Here is a 24,041-nt window from a genome sequence, read left to right on the forward strand (position 1 = left end):
GACAGAGAGGCCTTTGTCCTGTTGAGGAACAGAAACGGTGGTAAACGCCCGACCGTCAATCAGAGAAGTGATTCATCTGTTTGTGTATGAAATGAGGTAATATGAGCATGAGAGAGATGGTTGTTACCAAGTTGATGGAATAAGATCACTTGAGTTGCTTGCCAACAATGTAAGAATGGGACCAAGACCGAGCATACAACTCTCTTCAGGATCTGGATCCCGAAGCTCCAACCTCAACCTACAAACGGGAATTGCGGGAACAAGCATCTTTGCCCGCTTGAGCATGTTTTGACGGATCCCCCATGGGTTCATACAATCAGGGCAGGACCACTCATCCCAGATCATCAGTGTTGATGAAGTTGGACAATGGCTCAGTGCTCCTGAGGTCAACGCCTGAGTCTGGCGGCTGGGGATGGGGCAAACTGGGCAGGCTCAGCGTACCAATTTGGCCTGGAAAGAAAAATCACAGTTTTTTTAACACTTTTGCGCAAGATTGTTGGGCTCCCAACGTCGGGGGCCTCTGCCATGGGCACTGTGATGGAAGGGAACTGGCCAAGGTGAGAATTGAAATCAAAAAAATGTTCCATTTGTCAATTTTCACTTGTGAATTTCTTTTTATTTGATTTATTTCTTATGTAGATCATTTTTCTCCTAAATTATCTTCCCTTTTTGAACCCAATTGAATTTTAGTTCAAAGTGTCTTGCTTGTCTGCCAAAGTTTTACAAACTCACCAGAGTAAATCACAAGCACGGGCTCATTTGCCTAGCCATCAACTGAGAGCTCCCCATTTTGATCATCAATTCTGTGAAGGAATTTCAAGAGCTTATCAGAATGGTCAACCCAAACACCCTGTGCACCTGTTCTACGCAAACTTACATCTCCAAAATTATTGTAGATAGGTCTCATGTGACTCAAGCTGCTATCACTCAGTGTCTTGCTGAGGTCAATCACATCAGCATTAATTGTGATAGACGGACTTCACCGGTGTGGTGATCTATATACCCACGTCAATCAAAAATTTAAAATTCTAGTTTACCATCACTAAAACATCAAAAATCATCTTTTTTGCTTAAAGGTCTTTACTATAGTCATTTGATCACTTTAGAGGCTCGTAGAGGCTTATATAATTAATATTACATCATCCAATTTGTTCACAAATAATACAACTAGGCTTTGAAACATTAGTAAGAGATCATCATAAGAATAAACAATAAAGAAATAGTACTGAAAACTTGAAATTGGAGTTATCTCATCTATTGAAGATCTTAAGAAGGGTTGTAGCAATTAACATCCAGAAAATTGGATCCAATAATTTATGAATAAGACCTAAAACTTTAATTTTCACACTTATTAGAAAGATACACAGGCCTAAAAGTTATGAACCCCTGATTTTCTATTGATTTCAGAGGTATATAGGCTAGGTTATGGTTTTTAGGGTCTTTACAATAGAGTTATGGCTTATTTGAGGTTAGAAATGAAAAGAACAGTACTACATTATACCGTAGCAACTTCAAATTTGAGGATTGATAGGCGGAAACATTAATTATTACGGTAGAGGTGTCTTTTCGAGGATGGTAAACTGGGATTTCCGGCTTTAGTACATATGTAAAGGTGGTGTTACTTGTAAATTGAGGTTGTAAAGGTGTTTTCCGGGATCTTCAAGGTTGGAAATTATTACTTAAACATATTACAGTCAAAGAGAATCAAGTGTAAAGGTGTACAAGCGGTGAAAATGGGCCAAAAACACCGAAAATACGGGTTTTGCTACATTTACACATACAAGATTACGTCAGATAAGGTTGGTAGATAGCTCGTTCAACGCGCCATACAGAATTAGATAATGTACAAACTTTAAACCTAGAGTATTGGTGCTGTGTAAAAGAAGTTATGAGACATTTAAGTTCTAGTTGTGAACTTCGAACAACTACATGTATGCGGGTTTACATATCACTTTACAACATGAAAATTTACTTGACACAGCTTTTACACATCAATTACTCATCACTCAGGCACGGAAACATGATGATGTAATACTGATTATTGATCATAATCACAATTAGAATATGAATCAATTATGTAATCATCCAAATTCAGGCTGTAGAAAATAGTCAAAATAGTCAAATTAGGTTTTTAGCCTAAATACATCAACACAGCAAACTGTAAACATCACAAGAGCTACTGTACATCGTTTACATTACATTTACAACAGGTTTGGCTATGTAAATCACATAGATCATTAGTAATATCACACTACAAAAGATAAATCATGTGGTTTTTAGGTGTTTTTGACGGTTTTTGGGTAGTTTTGACTGTAGAAGAGGGATTTTGAAAGTCTATAAAGACTGTACCTCTTTTGTATGATCTTTGTCTCCTTTTTGAATTATCTTATACCATGTTGGAGTGTTTTTAATTATAATTAAATTACTACATTAAGTATCAAGTTCACTTAAATACACCCTTTATTACAATTATAAAGAGAAATTTACTTTAGTTTTATAGTCAAAGTGACTTTTGGGAATAATATCACAAATATATTGCTTTATTTCTCTGGTGCTTATATTGGAATAACACTATAGCAGTGTTGAGAATAGTGAAATTGTGTCTTTTTGAGTTAAATCCGCGGTTTTTAAAACCCCAAGATACTTTTCTCTGGTGCTTTATTCATTTCTCTGTGATGAGAAGGCGGTCAACTGGTGCCCCAGAGTTGATTTTCTTCAAGAAGGCAGCCTTAGGCAACTTCTACCTGTTACATACACGTAGATGATCCCTTCTTAGGTACTGTAACGCCCTTGTGGTGCTTCAAATACTACACCGGCAACATAGTCTTTTGGGAGTCACTGTGGATTGGATTCCAAATGATCTCAAAATGCGCCACACAACCCTGGTTTTGAAGACAATTGATGCCCCTCACATTGGCAAAAACTTGGCTACCCTCCTGAAACACTTGCTGGACACTTTTAACATTTCCAACTGTCTCTACTGCATCACTGCTAATGACACCTCCAACAACACTGTCATGGGTCAAGCGCTCCAGACAATTCTCTTCCACTTCAATGTGTCCAAACACCTTCATGGATGTGTTGCTCATTTTCTCAATCTGGTGGTCTTTTAATTAAAAGACCACTCCTTCCTTGGTCAATTCCCTCAATCTGACCATTCCACAACCTCCTGCTCCCTTGCTCATTGAGCCAACTCCGCATTCCAAGGTCTCTAGCATACTCAGTTAAATATGTGCCCTCCATAAATCAGGCAAGCACGGCAGCCAGCTTGATTGAGACCCTCAACAACAGCATAACCGTCTGTAACACTTTGACTCTCAGGGTTGGTTTAGTCCATGAACTTCCACAGGTACTATATATTACTAGTATAGTATTGGGGATACCTGGTATATTATTGCATTTGCAATACTGCAAAAAAAAGTATCAGTATAGTATCCTAAAAAGATACTTTACTGGATACAGTATCCCAAACCAGGATGCCTAAACCCCTCAGGGTCCAGTATAGTATCTCCTGTGGATACTTTGGATGCGGGTATCCTCAGGTATCTGCAGATACCCACTAGTATATTTAGTATCCACATTTGGGAGAGTATCAGATACCAGTATTCGATTTTGAGATACTGTCTTTGAGCACCTGGGAGTATAGTACAGCTGTTTTCAAAATAAATGTCATGGTGCGAGTTTTTCAAAAAAAAAAAAACTCGCAAGCCACGACAAATACAGCCAATACAGGCCTCCCCGAGCTTCCCCAAACTGTGACCAAAAACGAGTTTTGGTGAAACCCCGAACCGATCACCATGAGCTCCTCATTCCGATCCCGCCTCGTCGATTTTTTTTTCACTCCAGTATCCACCGTCTCCCATCCACAAATCCCATTGGCCGTTGGCCATTTTTCACTCCACCTCTACCATATCCCACCACAGTCAGCTCAGCGTGGTCCAATCTCTGCTAGGTACGTTTCCACCCTGTTTCACAACTCATAACCACCTGACACTGACTTGTTTGAACTTCCAGAATGGCTCGACTTCCAAGGGTTCGAGGCACAAAATACAAAGCCAGCATCAAAGTCTTGGCCATCCAGCACCTTCGATCAGGCAAAACCATCGCGCAGGTGCGAGACCTTCTGAAGTCACCCGTTAGCCCCCGCACGATCTCAAGATGGCACGCGCTATACCAAAGAACGGCATCTATTGTTCGTAATCCTGAAGATTACGAAAAATTGGGAAGAAATTTAAGGTTAACAGATGAAGATCGCGACTTTATGCTCGAGCTCTTGGATGGCAATCCTGGTCTATACTTAGACGAGTATCGACTTGCCATCTACCGGCGAACCGGCGAATGGATATCTCTACCGACTGTTGCCCGAGACCTCAAGCTTCAACTCAACCTTTCTCTCAAAAAAGCTCGAAATGTGCACCCTGCGCAAAGCACCACCAAGCGGGCCCGTTATCTACACGCTATCGGAGCTTTGACACCTAACATGCTAGTTTTTTTAGGTATGTCATACACTGCCTAGGTTTTGCTTTCTTTTGGGCGTCTCAGCTAATGTTTTCGACTACAGATGAGTGCGCGATCCAGGAGCGCTTCCTCAAAAGACAATTCGGCCGCGCGACCAAGGGTCAACGTACGAAGAGAGTGCCATGGAGCCAGGCTGGCAAACGATATTCACTTTTACCGGCTATCTTCCGGGGTGGTATCTTGGCGCTGGATTGCCAGGAGGGCAGCTACTTTCGTTGCGATTTCGAAGGGTTTCTCAAACATCGACTGGTAAGTGGCGGTTCAAGACCTCACCTCTCGGAACCTGCCTTGCTGACCCAAACTTGCTGATAGTTCCCAGTGATGAACCCCTATCCCCAAGCGAACTCTGTGTTGGTCATGGACAATGCCCGGATTCACAAGGGCGGCAGGATCGCCGAGCTAGCTGAAGAAAGAGGAATCCGTGTGATATACCTACCTCCTTACTCACCTGACCTCAATCCGATTGAGAAAGCATTTAGTGTGCTCAAATCGTTCTTTTGACAAACCCAATGTGTCAACGAAGCCCCCAATGCAGAGAAGATCAATGTGATTATGGACTCTACCTGGAACATTTTCTCTGGCAGTCTTATGCATCGTTTATACAGCGTGTGCGGCTATTGGATGTAGTTTTTTTTTGTACTTTGATTTGAGTCCGAAATCTTGTCCTATCTAAAGTGAAATGTAAGAAAGACTTGGCCTTGTTTTACCTTATCCTGATGACAATATGACAATATCACATATCATATGTGAAGATGATCAATATCACTTTGACGCTCACAAGTGACATTTTTAATCGCAAGAGTTTGGGAAGGTGTCTCAGTTGAGACCTTTTGACAAACTTGAAGAGGAACTTTTGACCGCTCAACAAATTTGGTACAAGCTTAAAGGAAGGTGTGTGTCACTTGGAACATTTTGACCAAGTTCAAGATTCAAGAGCAACTTTGGACAGCTCGATCAAAGTCTTTTGTAAAAGCTTAAGGGAAGCTGTGTGAACATTTTGACAAAGTTCAAGACAAACTTTTGTCGGCTCAAGTCTGGACTTTTGTCGGCTCCAGTCTGGACTTTTGTCGGCTCAAGTCTAGAACATGATTCAGACGTTGAGATTAAAAGCTCAAACAAAACAAAGGAAATGACATTTCAATTTGGGGATATCTAAGTTTTCAATCTAATTTGTGCGAGCAGATAGGCGTTAGAGAGAAAGAAGCCAAGGGAAATTTTTTGGGGTAGTTTTAATAAACACGTAGATGACATGAATAGACATTGAACAAAGTGAGCAAATTCTTCACAAACAAAGTGTGATAATTTTGGGAGTTTTTGGGATATATGAATCATGTAAGCTAAAACGACTCAGAGAGACTTGAGGTAATGGTTGTACTTTGGAACGGCCTTGAAAATGTCCTCTGCTTGGGCGAAAGGGATTCCCATCTGGTGGAAGGCCTCGATAGTGTAAGTACCTCGGTCCAACAAACGGAGGAAATCCTTGATACCTTCCTTAACCAAACATTGGCGAGTTGTGACCATGTCTAGTCCAATCCCTGCCTGGACGAGGAAGTTCTCAAAGTCGATCACAGTGTCAGGAGGAGGAGGTGATAACCGCATTGATTGCGCCGCCATTGAGGCACCATGAATAGGCGGAGCAGCAAAAGGAAGAGCCGGGTGACCGTAATAATTGTGATGAACAACGGCGCCACCAGTCACAGTTGGACTGCCAGCTGATGGTCTCGCGGGGTTCAAACCTAGGAGACGATTCTTTTATTCCTCGTAGTCGCTGACGGGGATCCAGCGAAAGCCTGGCCGCTTCATGGGGGGATTCACCTCATCCACACCGCGGACTCCATCAGCCTGCAAAGAATCAGCACAAGGTCAGTGACAAATCATGCAAGTCGAACGAAACAAGTGAACACCCAGACAAGAGGAGAAAAACCTACCCAGTCGTTTGCCCAAGTGCGAATGCGGGCTGTGTTGAGGAGCAAACATTCCCCAGAATTTTTGGGGTTAGGAACCGAAGTGACATTTTCACCTCGCTTGAAGTCCTGTTCGAATCGTTGCATCAACGTTCGAAGATTTCGTTCACCTGGGCTAAGAATGGCGGACTGATTTGTTCATGGGTCAGCGAGTGCCCCTGAAAAAGCCATTGAGAGAAAAAAAAAGCATGAAAGTGAAAAACTGACCCCATCAGAAGCCACGGACTCCTCACCGTCAGAGGCCTCAGATTCTTCCTCAAACCTAGAGTCTTTGAGCGCGCTAGCAAGGGATCTGCGTGCGTTCTCGGATGCCAAGGGGTTCTCGTGGGAGATGCGGAAGCCCATCTTCGTACCGGCAGATGCTTTTAAGGAAGCTGTGTTGAATCGGTCGAAGGAGTCGTCGAAGAAGGTGGGTTTTTTGATTGAGGCTTTATCCTGACCTTTGAACCCGTTTGAACCGGTAACAAACCCTATGATTGCAAGTCCACCTGCAACCCAGGAGTTCTCAAGGACTCGGGAAACACCCGGTAGGTGTTCATTGCAAGAGTCAAAGAGCTGTTTCTTGACGGTGTCGAAATCGGCGGTTTTTGGTGAATAAGTGATATAGGTAGGTACCTTCGGAGCGTAATTTTTGTACTTGGGCTTCGTCGATTTGCGTTGACTCAGGCGTGAGCCACCGGCTGTGCGCTTCTGCTTCTTAGGTTCGGGTTCAGGAGGGCACTCAGGTTGCCAAAGATTGAAATGTACCTGGTACTTGCGTTCTTCATCGGGTGACTCGGGAGCCAAAGTGGTGGGAGTCTGTGACACTACAAGAAAGATAATATTTTCTGGGCAGAAAATTAAATTATTGATACACAAAAATATTGAGAGGCCAGGAGGAGAGCAAAAAAAGAAAAAAAAATGCATCTTGTTCCCCGCGTTGAGAACTTCACTGTGCATATTTTTCCGTATTTTTACAGTCCATATTGATAAGTGTACTAACAATAAACCTCCACAATCATCCAATCACAACCTGTAACAAGCACTGAAATTTGGCTCATTAGTGTTTAGAGAAACTTTTGATTTCTGAAAATACTCATAACTTTTTCAATTCCGGTCCAAAACGCTCGATTTTGGGTGCATTGGTAAGCTGGAATTGTCCTCCAAATAGCTCATAATAGGACCACACAGCATGCTGGTCTGCTAAAAAAGATATCACCTTTTTTATACCTTTGTACATACAGATCCATAGAATGATTGGCATACTAGCTACATAGTTTTTGATCTTATGAAAGTTTGAGAGAAAGAGTTCAGCTTTCTAATGCACTTAAAATCGAGTGTTTTGATGCAGATTTGACAAATTTATAGGTGTTTTCAGGTATCAAAAGTTTCTCTAAACACTAATGAGCCAAATTTCAGTGCTTGTTACAGGTTGTAATTGGATGATTATGAAGGTTTATTGTTAGTACACTAATCAATACGGACTGTAAAAATATGGAAAAATATGGAGAGTGAAGCTCTCACCGCAGGGAACAAGATGCATATTTTTATTTATTTATTGCCCTTCTCCTGGCCTCTCAATATTTTTGTGTATCAATAATTTAATTTTCTGCCCAGAAAATATTATATTTTGTGTAGTGTGAGAGGTTGGCGGCTTGACCAGGAAGCACAGGAGCACTGGGGATGACCAAAGCAGGAGTGGAGCGATCTAACAAATTAAAGAAATATATCAGTCAGAGGTTGGGTTTGGACAGATAGAGATTGGTAACTCACAATGGTGGTATTCATCTTCAAATCGAGGTGGCAGTTCTAAAAATCAGAAGACTGTCAGCTGATGTTGAAATGTAGTAAAGAGATGAAAGGGATTGATGACTCACCATCGTCGTCGTCAACTTTTGAATAGACGACAGAAGAAGAATACAGTCGGAATAGATGACAAAGGTTGAATAAAGGGAGTTGATTGAACCATCTTGATAAAACGACCACTTACCGTTGTTGTTGTTCACGTCACCTTCGTTGTATTCATCTTCAAATCGAGGTGGCAGTTCTAAAAATAAAAAATGGGTCAGCTGATGTTGAATGGCTATAGCTAGATAAAGCAACAACTGACCATTGTTTTTGGTCATGTCAGCAGCAGGGGAATCGGGCACGGGGGCAGGTCTCTTCAAAGGGGAGCTTGGGAAACTCTGGATACCATCAGACGTTGTTCCAGAGGATAAGTTGCTGAACGAGGTTGAGTTTGAGGAACCAGCTGAGGAAAGGAAGGGGCTGATGTGAGGGTTGAATTCAAAGATCGAAGATCCCGGAGTCCTGGCCAAACCCGGGAAGGGAGTTGGACCCCGAGTGAAGTTAGGGGTGCAATAGGAGGGAGGGTCCACCAATTGTCCGACACTTGTGGGTACTGTTGGCGTGGGTTGCGGGATGACCGATTGGGTATGACCGGTCAAAGATGGCCTACAACAACCACCAGAAAGTCAATAAAATCCTAGTGGGTCAATCACACGCAGTGGTAAGAACTCACATGCTTCTCCCCATACTTTGATCGAGAAGGGCCTGGTGACTGCGAGTTCGGATTGACCGGCTCAAGGTGCGGCTCATGATGTCGATTTGACCCGCATCAGATGGCTTGCTGTAATAGATAAGAGAAAGACCATCAGTGAGAAAGTCACAGATTGAGCAGAAGAGAGAAAGATAAGGACGGACGAGATTTTTCTGTTAGGCATTTTCTTGGTTGGTGCCCTTTTGTGAATAGAGTCAAGGAATAACAAGTTATTCCTGGTGATTTTTTGGGGATTTCGGCGGTAAGTTGAGAGACAGGGCAGCCTTTTATAGTGAATCACGACGCGGTCAAGTTGTGCTTGAAGAAATCTAGGACTATAAGATGGTGGATGGTTTCCGATTGGGGTGTGAAGCATGATGTGGACTCGAGGCGTCAATAAATGAGAATTGTCCCATGCCGTCGTGGGTTGTTTGGACCTGTAGTTGAAAGGTGGAGCGAATAAGTGGTTCGGATTCACCTCCGGTGGTAGAGTCAAGTGGATTGGTTGAATTGTGGACCAATCTAGAGGCTTGCCGACCGGATTTTGTGACCTAATGTGGTCTCGACGCATTGAAAATTCATTTTTGCCCATGCCGTTGATGATTGGATCTGTCCAGAATGAAGCTAATTGTACGCCGTCGCCGCCGGTGGTTGAGACGTGTGGAATTGGTTTGTTTGATGAGGAGATGATGCTGTCGTGAGTAAATCTGGTGGGTTATTGAATGGTGGAACCAAACATTTGGACCGCCTCTCAAATCTCAAATCGGATATGGGTCAAAAGCTAGGTTCAAAAGCTAGGTACCGACCGGATACACCCTGCCCCCTACACGTTCAATACAGGCCTGTATTGACGTGGCTTGCGAGTTTTTTTTTTTTGAAAAACTCACACCATGACATTTATTTTGAAAACAGCTGTATCTGGTTTCTAATACCAAGTACCTGGATACTATACTTTGAAAAAAGATACTATACTACAAGATACTGATACTAGTAGTGTATCTGTGGCAGTGTTGCATGAAGTGTTTCATTGCTGGTCTTTTACAAACACTTACACCGCGGGAATCAATCAGTTTGAAACCTGATTGAAGAGAGTTGTGGTGACCGGGTTTGCAACTTTCTTCAATCACAGGTTTTGTTTGCCTTAGGTTTGCTGATTACCCTTGAGTCAGCGTCTTCCAGACGTCAGTGGTACATAAGCCGGAATCTCATGTACATGTAACTGTATGGAGAACAACGACCTGAGTCAATCTATTTTGCCTTTCTTTCCAATAATCACAGCTGTCAGCCTTGAGAGGTTCTTTGCTGCGCAAGAAACACTCCAAAGTACTAACAGACAATACCGATACACTCATTATAATTAAAATAGAAAAACTGATATATGTAAATACAAAATTAGACACCTCTCACACTCGAGTCTCAAGAGTGTAAATTTTTCCTATCTAATCAATAAAAGAAAATTATCGTCATTAAAGGTAACCAGGGACAATAATCAACATTAAACCAGAATAGCCATATCAAAGTCTACCCTGGACCAGCCCTGCTATACATCAGGGACTGGTCCAAAGGATGTTCAGTAACAAACCCTCTGGACCCTTGATTAAAACCCAGGACATTTGATTCTTTTCCACCAATCTAAACAAATCTCGTTACTTGAATAACCAGCTCTACCCTCGAAAGAACAGAGGATTCATCTCTTACCATTAACACTATTTTTACAAAAAACTCTACAAGTTTATCCCATTCTTGTTAAAGAAGATCAATTACCCTTTTCATTTTTACTATCTGTTTAGAAGTCCGATTAGCGAAGCCCTCAGGAAATACCTCAAAGCTTTCTTCGTCGCTCTTATCAAACTTCTGTTCAGATCTTTTTCTCTCTTCTGTTTCTTTCTATTTCTTCTATCCTAGCTATCCTGAATAGGACGTTAATGATCGTTTGGTAATAATCATTCGACTAAAGTTCCTAAAACTCGGCTCGGAAATCTTTTGATAAAAACTTGTTTTATCAAATCAACCCTAAAGCGTCACCCAGGATCATTTTACGCTCACTCGTAAGCACCTAGGCAGATCTTAAAGTGAGTGCACTTTTAGATAAACTGGCAGTGGTTCTCGTACCACACCAAAGACAGCTATAAAAAACAATTATAGACTTTTACTTACAAAGAACTGAAAATTAATTTCCCTCAGCATCTAGGAATAACTCCTCAAGCTCGATAAAATACATTTTGTAAGTACGTGTAGCGTGATACTAGAGTTTGTTCTACCCTTGCTCTTAGTCTCAAGCTGACAACAACTCTCTGGCAAAACAACTATACCGTGACTTTATCCCTGCTGTGTCTGGAAGAAGAGCTTGAAAACAAGTAAGAGAGCAGTAATAGTATGTATAGGTAGTTGTACCTACAAATGAAAGGTCTAAGGTTGAAAGGGGATTGTAACAATTTTTGTCCATACTGAGGGACAAAGAACGTGGGGTGACTGGTTGTATGTAGGGAAGGATTCTGTTGAGTGCAGAGTGATTGATATTTTATTTATCTGTACATATAAGGATATGCTGACTTGATGGGAATCAGCAAACGTAAGGCAAACCTAAGGCAAACAAAACCCGTGATTGAAGAAAGTTGCGAACCCCGTCACCACAACTCTCTTCAATTGGGTTTTGAACTAATTGATTCCTGCGGTGTTATCTTGATGATTTTTAAAACTTCAGAAGCCTGTACACCATACTTGTGAATGTGATCTGGCCCTTGAAGCTCATGTCTTTACCAATGGAGAATCAGAGTTAGTTGGAACCATTATCATGTTTTACCCCTGCTTGCTACAGTCACTTAATTTATTGAGGGTCATGAGTGCCCCACTTTTGCTTATGTTATGCTCAACTACCAGTGGTGTGTTGAAGGGCTTGAGTCAGTAAGCCTATTTTATGGGTATCTGTCGCAAATTCCCTTGTTCCCAAGCCTTCACTGCTGCATTTGTGTTGCTAATTTCAGGCTTGGCAGAGCTCTCAATACAATTAGTTGAGAGTGGCAGTCATGCATATGATGAAAAAGATTGTTCACTATTTCCAAGAGTTAGCCCAGGAGAATTCTGTTTACACCTGTTCAGCAATCCTTGACCCTTGTCTCAAACTCAATTCAAACAAAAGCTTGAATTTGGAGTCACTAGTTCACCATTTGGGCTGGCATGTTTAAACCCCCACTTATCCCAAAGTCAAAGTGTTGAATCCAAAGAGGACACCATTGACAACGATTGCCCTCCTTTATCAAGTGCAGCAAGACCGCCTGGTCAAACATGAAGTCACATAGAATCTGAGTGCACCCCAAGAAGACAGAGAGACTTGACCCCTCACCTGCTGGAAAGGTAATCAACACCACTGGCCCATACTTGGACACATGGCAATGGAATGGAAATGCTTGTGGTTTCTACCACTTCTGCTCCATCCAAGAGTTCCTTCTCTCATGCTTTGAGATTCATGAGTGATTGCCGCGCCTCCTTCACTCCAATAAATCTCAAGGCTCAGGTTTGTTTCAAGAGATGGGGCCAGGAATCATCTTGATAAGACTAATTTACATCCACTTTATAATCAGGCTCTAATATAGCTGCTTTGATGTTCTAAATATAGTGGGTAGTGTCAAAGCCTTTGGGATTTCAGACGGGGTAGATGCCCTGAAAAATGAAAATGACCCCGCGGGATCGAATTTCAAATGAGGGCTTGTTCCCCTCAGTGTCAAATCTCATGCAAGAACTTTGGATTTTCAAAAAAATATAAATAAAATAAATACAATAGAATAAAGTCATCATCGGATTTTGAAAAAAGCTATACATGGGAAGCGACCGGGTTAAGGATCATGATTCTGCTTTCAAATGCTCAAAAAGTTGAGATTGGAGTGAGAACATTGATTTTGAAAAACTGGATTATCCCGCCTGAAATCAAAGGCTTTGACACTACCCACTATAGGCTCTTGAAGCTAAATTCACTCTATGATTAGGCTTGCATAAAGCTCCTTTGATATTTGAGGATCACAATTTTTTCATTTCAATGCACACTCTCTAGCTTTACAAGGCTTTACACTACGGTCCAATCAGGACATCCGTCGGATGTCCTGTCTCGCAACATCCAACGGAGATCCAGCCGATCTCCGCTGATTATCCTTGCAGAGGAGGTCGCGCGGATGAGAGCGAGGACATCGGCGCAATATCCTTGCTTTAGGTTCCGCGCGACGCTGAGATACCTGATTGAATTGCAGAAATGCATTCAATAGGGTCTGGGTGCAGGAACCGCAGGCCAGTAAGACCTCCGGTATCTCGTGGTGGGCGTGGCGTGAAAAGCGCGCCTTTGAGGCGCGCCCGGGCGTAGACGTGAGGGCGCGCCCCAAAAGTTGAAATATGGGGTGGGCGCGCCCTTTCAGCCTGTTCTGCCGTTTTCGGGCTTTCTCGCTGTTTTCTTACACCCCACCACCTCCATTCATGCCAAAGGACAATACCGAGACACCATCTGAGTGGATCTCACCAACTGTAAACTTTGGAAACTGATGGAAAGGTTCCCTTATGTCGAAAAAATCAACACGGCACCAAAAACCGCAGGCTTGCTCAATGCCAGTATTGTAAAGTTACAATATTCAATTTTGAAAATTTCCATTGTTCTCCATCCAAGTAATAAATATCTGCAAGAATTTATCCTCAGGCTTCCCCTTGCAACACTTTTGACAGTTTTTTTGTTCCTTTTTGATTTTTTTTGATTTTTTTTAGTTTTTTTTCCATTTTTTTCGATTTTACATACTCAAAAGGCGCGCCCTTGACGCCCCCACTATAGGCGCGCCTTTGAAAAGATTTAAAAGGCGCGCTGGGCGCGCCCTAAATCCAAACCTCGCGCCCACCACGAGACTCCGGTAGCCCAGTGCGACCGTTGTAATTCTCGATTTTGGGCAAAGGGTCATTTGACCAGTCGTGAATTACATATGTATTGAGCGAGCGAGAAGAAAATTAACAAATTTTTTATTTCATTTATGGTTCTCAAACCTGTGCAAGAACTGTGCAAGACCGACGTGCAAGATCCGTGCAAGATTTCTTGCACCAATCTTGCGCATTAAATTTTTTGACGACCCCAGCTATTTTGTTCCAACTGGTACGAAAACCGTGCGAGACCGACGTGCAAGTTCCGTGCAAGTTCCGTGCAAGTTCTATTCATGTCTTGCACAGAAGTTGCTCGAAACTTGCACAAATTTTTGCATAGGTTTGAGAACCATAATTCAAGGGATCATCAAAAAAGAATAACAAAAAAAAATGACTCGAGATTACTATTCTTACAGTAAAAGTGAAATTGCTCGAAGAAGTTGGTAGTTCTTTCACCACTCTATCAGCCCCATCCACATCTACATCCTGATTCCTCAGCAGCTTAAATATTTTCCTCTTGACCAAATTGGAAAACTATTGCGTTTCTTACTTCTACTTCATATATCACACATTTCCATGGATTTTGATGACTAATAACTACATAATTTATATTGTTACAAAGGTCGAAATCTTCCCTTCAAGGATATCCGATTGCTTTCCTCAGTGAATCGCTCATACTACCAAAACTGTCGTCCTTATCTCTATGGGGTGATTTGATTTCCCTCCTCAAAATCTACGTGTCATGGTTGATCAATAATTGAAGAATCAAAATTTGATCTTGCATTCCAGGTTCTTGATTTTCAAAACTTCACGGTGAATGGCATGAAGAACATACTCAAACAAATCATTCCAAAACATTCAATTTACGTTAAAAAGATCTCTTCCAGAGTTCCTGAATCAGAGATACAAAAGTCTGAAGCTTTATGGGATATTAATCCATATGAAGACGAAAATGGGATCCAGAGTTTAAGTCCAGATACATACTTTTACTCAAAATCTTAGAATCTTGTCCACATCTACTCGAGCTCGATATCGATCTTGATATAGAACACTTTAGACCTGCTAGAGTTTCAAGTACACTTGAGGATCATATCCCAAACTTTTCCATTCAACCAATATCACAACTTACTTCACTTACTCATCTTTCAATATCATCTCCTGTGACGCGAAATCCTTACACAGAAACTTTCGTAGTAGATATCATTTCAAATCTTGAACAACTTCAAAGTTTTACTTGTTCCGGGATCATGGCTATTCATCCAAATTGTTTTCAAAATCAAAAGGATCATCAGCCTTGTCCATCTCCACTTGGACTTCATCTTGCTTCACTCAAACAACTTATTCAATTACATTTAATAAGGGCAGAATGTGTAAACGCGAATTGGATTCAATTAGATTGGAAAAGTTCTTTACATAAATTAACATTAGAACATTGTGAAACAGGCTCCCTATCAGCTTTATATAGAATCATCAAACCTTTTGAATCGACCTTAACCACCCTTCGATTAGCAAGCGGACCCAATGATCGTCACGAGAATGGTCAAGTTCCAGTCGAATTATCTAAGCTTTCTAAGTTAGAAGTCTCGGGTTATCATGCCATGAACATCTTGAGAGATTTTCAACATTCAAATAGTATCACAGCATTTTTGGTAGGTGATACTCCGGATTATATGTTTAAGTTTCGGGACCTAGAAACAATCATCCGAGAACAACCTTGGCCTAAATTAAAGAAGATTCAAATCACAGATCAATGTAATGCCTTCTCTTGTAAAGATATTCAAAATTTAATCGACTTATGTGGGGAATATGGAATTCAGTTGGATTGTGATGCTATAGGGTATGATGATTATTCCTATGATTATTGTGATTGCGAGTAGGGAAGGGATCCTTGGTAGATTTCACCTATGGAGGTTGCGGAGTTATTTTGGTGTGCCAACTTGTGCTTCGGTGCCGCCGCGGTGCTTTATTCACAGGTGGAAAAAGGTTTGCAACACCAGCTTGATTTAGGATAAGAGCAGCGTAGGTTTGGTTTACGTCAATTTTATAATCTGGTATCAGGACATTAATAGTCATAAATTTTTTTCCTCACATATGTTTATCCTTCTTTAATCTTGTTTGATATCTAGAAAAAAATACTTTTGATTCAACTCTAACTATGATTGCTTTATTTATGTGAATTAAAATGGAATGAAGCTATGTGACTAGCATTGACTTCGAAGTAGTTGTGATGAATAGCTCTCTTCCTGTCTTGAGCCAACTGATTTCAAACACCAGTTTTTTTATCATAATAACAAATATGACATGGACACATTTTTTCACGTGTTAGCTGAGAAAAATTTGGTGTAACATAAAAAACTATATGTACATGCCCAATCTTAATTGAAGTATAAGAGTCTTCTATTATTGTTTGGGTTATCTAATATCATAGTTGATCCTTTTTCTTATTCGTTTCTCATCTTATACTCATTACATCATATCTCATTTATGATATCATCTTGCTGTGTTATGATGTAACTTGTGACCGTACTCGAGAGTTTCTAATCGGTATAAATAGTCGTTGTCTTTCGTCTACTTTCTATTTTCTTCTTCACCGATTTCTACTCTTTCATTCGAGCAGGTTCGCTATTGCTTGCTCTATCGGTCACTAAGACTAATTGTCTTACTAGTTACTAACTAGTACTTTCCCTCAGGTTAATATTTTGTTCTTACTTATTGTTTTGCTGCTCTTGTGTTGATGAATATAAATCTTACCGATTTCTACTCTTTCATTCGAGCAGGTTTGCTATTGCTTGCTCTATCGGTCACTAAGACTAATTGTCTTACTAGTTACTAACTAGTACTTTCCCTCAGGTTTGCTATTGCTTGCTCTATTGGTCACTAAGACTAATTGTCTTACTAGTTACTAACTAGTACTTTCCCTCAGCCTTATAGCCAACTCGCAATTATCTTCCTGAAGGTCAGCTTGGAGGAAGAATTTTATCCTTGAACCGATATGAGGTGCTAAATGCAGTACCGGTAAAGGCAAATCACAATGGTCCTGGGACCCAGTATGAATTATCAAACATTGACCCCCTTGCTTTTTCCTAAATCCAAGAACCTAGCAAGGTACTAATCTCAGCTCTTTGGGGACAGGAATGACTAAGACCAGCTAAGACAGGCCCCCGGATAGCTCCTATTGAAGGTACTGACCAAAAAGGTATCTTTTTGGTTTGGGAATTTCTTGATGTTAGGGACAAAAAAGGTATTTTTTGACCCCGTTGGAATTGATCATAGCGACCTCGGAGGAATTAATCCAAAATTTCTTAGCTTTTCCTAGGCTAGTTTTGCATTTTAGGGACTTGCAAAGAATTTTTTGGCATTTTTTTGTGATTTTTTCCACAAATGTTACCTACAAAAGAGGTATTCTCGGCCCCCCAAACCCTTGAATTCAGGTATGAATAACTGAATTTTGAGGTTTTTTTGTTGGTATGCTTCATAGGAGCTATCCGGGGGCCTGCTAAGACCTCAACTAAATACCTGTCATATGTTCAGGTCCAATATGTCATGGATATCATGTGTGCTGCAAGATTTGAAACATGGGTTCCCACTCTGACACACACAAATGGGGTAGAACCGATTTTCGTATTTTTGCTGAGAATTCTCATACCCCTCTGAGAATTACAGCTTAAGTCATACCTAACCCAAAAGTATGGGTTTTGCTAGAGTATAGGTTACCTCAATCTCTTTCAAAAGCCATAATTAAATATTTGCAGACAAAATATGGGTTATGACAAAGATTGTACAAAACAAAAAATTGACTTCTTGGGAAACCTTAAAAAACATATCAGAAAGAGTCTGCTGCACTGCTTTGCAGCTCTAACATGTGGATTGGCAGTGTTTAACAGAGGCTCGGGTGGCCCTTTCATACCCCTGCACTTCTTGTGCATTGTCACTTTCCAAGTAAGATAGCATGATATCTGAGGCTTTGTCGTGGTGGTGGAGGTATATTTCCTACTATAGATTCTTTTTCATTTGCTTCTTGTTGCATATTTTCAAATTTCTTGAAATCTTCCCTAATCTTCCTCAATATTGGCCACAATGTATTTGGACAGTTTGGAGGAAGTATAATATAAATGAGTTTGTGATGTGCGGTGTGTGAAAGCTAAACAAGGTTGAATAGTGTTAGTATCAATAGAGTTTGTCTATAAATATTTATGTTTACAGTTTTTCAAATGACCCCTGACTTTTATGGGTTATGAACTCTGGTTTCCCTCAAAAACCTTATGGGTTATGGGGTACTACAAAGTTATGGGTTATGCACCCACTTTCCCTGCAATTTTTCTGCAGATGGCCAGATTTGTATGAGTTTTGATGGAGTATGGCTTACAGCACAGATGGGTTATGTCAGAGACGACTGTAATCAACTTCGAACACTTACAATTGTTGATAAATTTCAATCACAACATCATTATGATCACCCTAAACACAACAGATGTTTTCATTAAAGACCCCATATTGATTTTTTTGTGTCTCCAAAACCTAACATTCCTTTATTGTTAGATTGATGAGACAATTATTTTTCATGTTTAGGATTCAGCTTCAAGTTTGAGAATGGAAACAAATTGATGAAGATTGAATGGAAGCCTTTAGAAATGTATTGACATCTGATATGATGAGATAGGTCAAAAAGCAATCAAAAATATCTTAAACTTATGTAATTGATTCACAAAAACTTGGAACAGAGTAGAGATTTACTGAGAAATAAATAGATATTCTTGTTAAATGATCAATGAAATTTTCTAACTTTACAAATTTAGATACAAACAAAACTCGTATTCAATGACTATTTTATGATTTATTTTTTTACATCTTTGCTTTTTTGGACTTGTATTCCTTGAATTGATGAGATACATCTTAGAAGAAACATAATGAAGAAAATTTCTACATCTTGCATGACGGTCACTCGCAGTCGAGTCTTTCTTGGAGAACACGGCATAAGCCAAACAATTTCAATTTCTTGCTAACCTGATGAATGATGATTCCTAATCCTACAGTGTCTACGGGTAAGAAACCGTAACGGGAAGGATTGTCAATATGATAATCTCTATCAATAAAGGACATATAAATGTAATAAATTTTTAAGATACCTTATCAAAGCATCTTTTCGACTGAAGCATCCTTCACATTCCTTGCAAATCCATTGTGGTTTTCTACCACTACCAGATCCTTCTAAATCATGAATGGTTTCTTTATGTCGAGCTAAATCGTATGGTCTTCTGAAGACTGTATTACATATTATACCACTTATTTCGTCTATATGCTCGCATCTTATTCCATCTGATGGTGCTTGATCCATCTTGTAAGTCGATTGAACTCTTGCAGATCTTGTTGGTGCTGAGGAATTTCTGGTCCGTCCATGTCTATTTGGGGTTTTGACACCGCCTGATTTACCATTTGTTCTGGATACTACTTTTTCTTCGAGTCTACTAGAAATCATTCCACGGCGAGTAGCTCTATGATCAGACTCCTCGCGAAAGCCGGAATTTCTTCTCTTGGCATTAATATCAAAATCTTGTTCCTCTATGCTTGAAGAGTCATCGACATCTTCTTGTTTACTCTTTAAAAATGAATGTGAACTGACCCTTCCAAAATCTTTACTACTTTTTGAAGTTGTAATAGTATCTTCATATTCGTGATTAGACAAAGAGTCTGAATACTCTTCATTTAAAAATTTTCTGTCTCGTAATGATGTCTTTCGAGCAGATCTTGCCGGTCCTTTTCTCTTTTGTGAGGTAGTAGAACTTGATGCTACCACATAGTTTTTCCCTTTGGTCACCTCGTCACGGAGATTCTGATCACGTTTTGATTCCTTCTGGTCCGAATTCTTGTGCTTGGTGCTATCACCGGAACTGACTTCTGCGTAGCTCTTCATTGACTCAAGATGAGATGATACAACATGAGTTTGGCTAGGTAATATATCATCACTGATAGTTTCATCGAATTCGATTTTCTGTCCAGGTTGTTCCTCCAGAATGACCTCGACTTTTTGATTTGTGTCCGCTCTATGGCAAGGATCTTGTTTAACTGCATCGCTCTCGTCTTCTGGAAGAAGTAGCTGACTTAGGATCAAATCCCCATCTTGGTTCTTACTTTCAAGTAAAGGAGTAGCAAATACTTGGCTTTGCGTTTCCGGGATTTGAAGAGTCTCGGGATGAGGATGAAGTAAAATTGAATGATCATCGCCATGACATTTATCAGAGCCTTGATCCAATATTTGAACATTTGGTGATGGAGGCCTAGTCAGGTCTTCTTCTGATGTTGATGAAAAGCCATCGGCGCAATTAGTCAACATATAAGGAAGGCTGGGCGTCGCATACGCAGTTAGGGGGTATTTCGGAGACTGAGAGGTGTCGCACTGAAGGTTGAGTGGTTCGATAGGCAGGCTGCTTTCGCCCTTTTTCGATTGCCTGGTACCAATTGAAGATAAAACTTGATCATCTTGGTCTTCGGTAAACTTGGTGCGTCCACCTTCGGTACGTGCCTCGTTACCTCCTATGAGACTGGGCCTGGAAGATGAGGATACAGGTATCCATCGGATAGCATTTTTAGGTACGCAGTGCGGAGGAAGGTCGAATGAAGCTGCTGTTTCGATAGATGCCTGTTTAGAATGAGTCGTGATACTACCTTTTCGCTGCAACTTGGAGCTACTTTCACTGTAGCATTTTTTGGAAGATGGTAAGGGAGAGCGGGACAAATTTGATTCAGGGAAATATGAAGTCCCATGAAGTGGTGTCGGGGGATCGGTTGTGGTGGGATTGGCCATTCCAGAAGTATTGCTCAGACTGGCTCTTCGGATAGCCTCTTCTTCCAATCTATTGGAGACATTATCATAATCTAGAAATGCTTCTTTGGGACTGACTGTCAGATCAGTTAGGGATGAAAATTTGTTGGAGTCTATTGGCGGATTGGGACTCCATGGATTGAATAAAGAATGACCTGAAGATAAACTGGAATCCCTCGTTGGGAGAGACGGCTGCGTCCAGTGATGTATCTCGGTGTCGACTTTGCATGTTGTTGGATCTTGAGCAGACAAGTTCCTTTTATTAGGGATTGATGCACATACAGATATTACATCAGATGTGTTGAGACTCGGTTGCTGTGATTGTATATTTGACCATGTCGCTGGTTTGTTCACAAGCCAGATTTAACAGCAGAAATCAACGTCAGAGGACAAGGATAAAAAATAGTCAGCATGCTATGTCATCCACCACTGGTTTGTGCGTCACGCAGCCAAAGTGCGCCCTTAAATAGGCATAAGCAGCTTTAGACCTACTCTGACATCTGGCCTCCTCTCTTCCCGCTTTGAAAGCTTCTTCTGATGTAAAGTTGGAGTTGCTTGGGCGAGGCGAATCGGAAGCATCCTGGTTGCAGAAGTAGGCAGTAATATTCGACATTGAGCAGAAGATTGATAGTTCAACAGATCATGACTTGAGGGTCAGGCAATCAATTTGGCCAGAGGCGTTGGGTTGATCTGCAGCCAAAATTCAACAAGATCCAACGAATGCGTCAGAAACATTTCAATTGCGTCAAAAATGCAACTCGGACCAACGACACATTTTATAATTCTTGTGAGGAAATCACACCTACTCTTTTTTAGCCAATATATAGAAAGGCTGCTTGAATTAAGATAAGAATGAAAGCTTTTAAGTAGCAACCATTGAGAGGTCAATAATTCAATTTCAGTGTGTGGTATGAAAGTGTAATTCAATTGGATGATCTTGAAAACATGTCGGAACTCACACAGCTCCGAACCGAAGTTCAAGTCAAGCGATACCGTACACTTTGCGAAAAATCTCGGAAGTTGAGACAAGCCAGACAAAAGTCTGGTAAATGTTTCATCACCCGCTGAAGGTCTTTTTATAAAGAGTGCCTCAAGAGGCGGACTCAATCAGCTCCTGGACAAGATCTCTGAAGGCGAGGCCGGTGCAAAGCAAGGTGGTACAGATGAGCTGATTGAGCGCAGTCTTGACCTTTTGTGCCAGGCCTCATGACTTCGTTAGATCACCGTGTTTCAATCGAAAGTTTGTACAGGTCAACATAAATTTCATGCATCGCTTTGGGTGGAACACGGCCGCGGTCTGTTTGTAGTTTTGATGATAAGCTTAGCTAGGCTGAGCTAGCGATGAAGACGAAGCGCTGGCTATCCGGATCATCAATCTCTTATGACTCTGACGGTCCTTTACATCCACTAGCTATGGAATAGGTGTACAAAGGTTGCTCCTTCATTACGGGTCCGGGTCACTCGAAAAAGGTGAAATAGATGAATGGCGTAGACTTTGTCTCTTATAAACTTCAATTATAACTCTTATGCACTCGCCGTACAATTGACTCCAAGACTGAGAGTCCATCTTGTCATCGGGGTCAAGCACAACTGTCGAAAATGATGAGGTCCACATCTATCATTCACTTTTCCAATCATAGAAGCTGAGAAAGCTCGAGGTGCACATTGGGCGGACTAAACAACAAAAACACACTCGTTTCGTTATGAACCTCAAATCGCAACTAGTGCTTGATCATCCATTATCAGGTGCGACAAACAGAAGTCTCACTTGACTACAAAAGCCCACAAAAGCGACAAAGAAAAGCCTACAGTTCATGGCCATAAATCTTTACATGCCCTGATCTATTTAGAGTAACCAGCAGAGACTTGACCAGAAACTACAATCAAAGGATCGCTAGAAGTAGAAGAGTCATCCTGTGGCGTGGAACATCCGGATGGTGGAGAAGGATCCTTGGGAGGTTGTGGGCTGGGATATGGTTTAGGCTTAGGAGGAGCTGGGGTAGGGTCGTGAGGTGGAGATTTCGGAGGGCCCGGGTACTTGGGTGACGGGTCAGGAGTTGGATCAGAGTCGTGTGGATGTTTTGGGTGATCGTGGCCGTGCTTGGGGTGGTGAGGATCATGGTGCTTGTGCTTCGGGTGGTGAGGATCATGGTGCTTGTGCTTCGGGTGGTGAGGATGATCGTGCTTGTGCTTCGGGTGATGAGGATGATCGTGTTGATGCTTCGACTCGTCGGAGTCGTCACAGTCACAGTCGATCACGGCATCCTACTCGTCTGAAGGTCAGATCGCGTTGTTCGAGCTAGGAATATTCAATATCTCCTGTATTGACTCACCAGCTTCTCGTGGCGGGCTTCCAAGGCCACCGCACCAGCACCATCCGCTATCGCATTCGAGCTGAGTCGCGTGAGGAATTTCGGATAGCACGTCAGGGTCTCAGCTTCAGAGGCAGGTGACTGAGCGAACTCGGAAGGAGGATTAGACACTCACCGTTTATTAGCGACGTCAAGAGGTGAGCCATTTGTTTGATCCACCACTCCCGCTACGGTGAGATGTCCACCGGTGGAGATGTCCCAAGTGAGTTAGTTATGGATAATTATAATGCAACTTCAAATCGAAGGCAACAAAGGATATCATTCGTTACCTGCAAGCGCGAAGACGACAACACAAGCAATTCTGATGAACTTAGTATTGAGAAACATTCTGGAGGTCTGAAAGGAACTGAAGAGCAAGGGGAATCAGTGCCAACGGGCTTAATCTGAGAGTAGAAGGATCGAGACTGACAGTTATGATTTTGCCTCAAGGATTTGGGGACACTGAAGGTGTAAGAAGCGAAAGCTGGAAATGAAAGTGGATGGGTTTTGATGACCGGGAGACTGTTGAAAGATGAGTCATTTTATACCTGTCTTGTGTTACTTCTTTTTTTTGCTTTGCTCATACGCTTTGTGGAGGCCTTTCCCGACCCTGTGGATGTGAGTCTACGGCCTAGCCTTCAAAATGTCACCGACGGTCGCTGAAAAATTCCACCCTCCCCAACTCTGCCCATCTCACCTCGAATGTACGTACAAAGGTCCTCAGATCCGAGCCTGAGGGTGCTCTGTGTTATGGTAGCGTTCTACTCTGCAGAGCATAGCTGATCTGTTCATGGATTTGTCCACCAGAGGCAAAAGTCAGACGGAGCTTCTCATCACGCTTGGAGCACGGCAGCAGTCGCATGGTTTCGGCTATATGGAAAGTACGGCGAGATTTGAGGAGGACAATTTGACGCGACATTTTGGTCGGGCCAGAAGTTTATGAGCGTCAGCGTCCCTGCGATAACTAACCGCATCACAGCGAG

At 41.6% G+C, this 24,041-nt stretch overlaps 4 protein-coding genes across 4 annotated transcripts; 2 read left to right on the forward strand and 2 right to left on the reverse strand.

Annotated features, from left to right (window-relative positions):
- Positions 1-6,627: 6,627 nt before the first annotated feature.
- On the reverse strand, positions 6,628-9,059 carry MELLADRAFT_62745 (uncharacterized protein; the record flags this gene model as incomplete). Its single annotated transcript, XM_007409639.1, has 6 exons — positions 6,628-6,640; positions 6,709-7,280; positions 8,235-8,270; positions 8,339-8,508; positions 8,572-8,915; positions 8,983-9,059. The coding sequence occupies 6 exons, from the start codon at positions 9,057-9,059 to the stop codon at positions 6,628-6,630; spliced, it is 1,212 nt and encodes a 403-aa protein (XP_007409701.1).
- Positions 9,060-14,357: 5,298 nt separating this feature from the next.
- On the forward strand, positions 14,358-15,084 carry MELLADRAFT_71747 (uncharacterized protein; the record flags this gene model as incomplete). Its single annotated transcript, XM_007409409.1, has 1 exon — positions 14,358-15,084. One exon carries the CDS (start codon positions 14,710-14,712, stop codon positions 14,887-14,889), a length of 180 nt encoding a protein of 59 aa, XP_007409471.1.
- A 302-nt stretch (positions 15,085-15,386) lies between these two features.
- Positions 15,387-16,103, forward strand: MELLADRAFT_71748 (uncharacterized protein; the record flags this gene model as incomplete). The annotated part of the gene is made up of 1 exon (XM_007409410.1): positions 15,387-16,103. One exon carries the CDS (start codon positions 15,486-15,488, stop codon positions 15,762-15,764), a length of 279 nt encoding a protein of 92 aa, XP_007409472.1.
- Positions 16,104-22,549: 6,446 nt separating this feature from the next.
- MELLADRAFT_62747 (uncharacterized protein) lies at positions 22,550-23,225 on the reverse strand (the record flags this gene model as incomplete). Its single annotated transcript, XM_007409638.1, has 3 exons — positions 22,550-22,972; positions 23,041-23,144; positions 23,195-23,225. 3 exons carry the CDS (start codon positions 23,223-23,225, stop codon positions 22,550-22,552), a joined length of 558 nt encoding a protein of 185 aa, XP_007409700.1.
- Positions 23,226-24,041: the final 816 nt, after the last annotated feature.

Source organism: Melampsora larici-populina (genome assembly GCF_000204055.1).
Source record: "Melampsora larici-populina 98AG31 unplaced genomic scaffold MELLAscaffold_16, whole genome shotgun sequence".
Classification (NCBI taxonomy): Eukaryota; Fungi; Basidiomycota; class Pucciniomycetes; order Pucciniales; family Melampsoraceae; genus Melampsora; species Melampsora laricis-populina.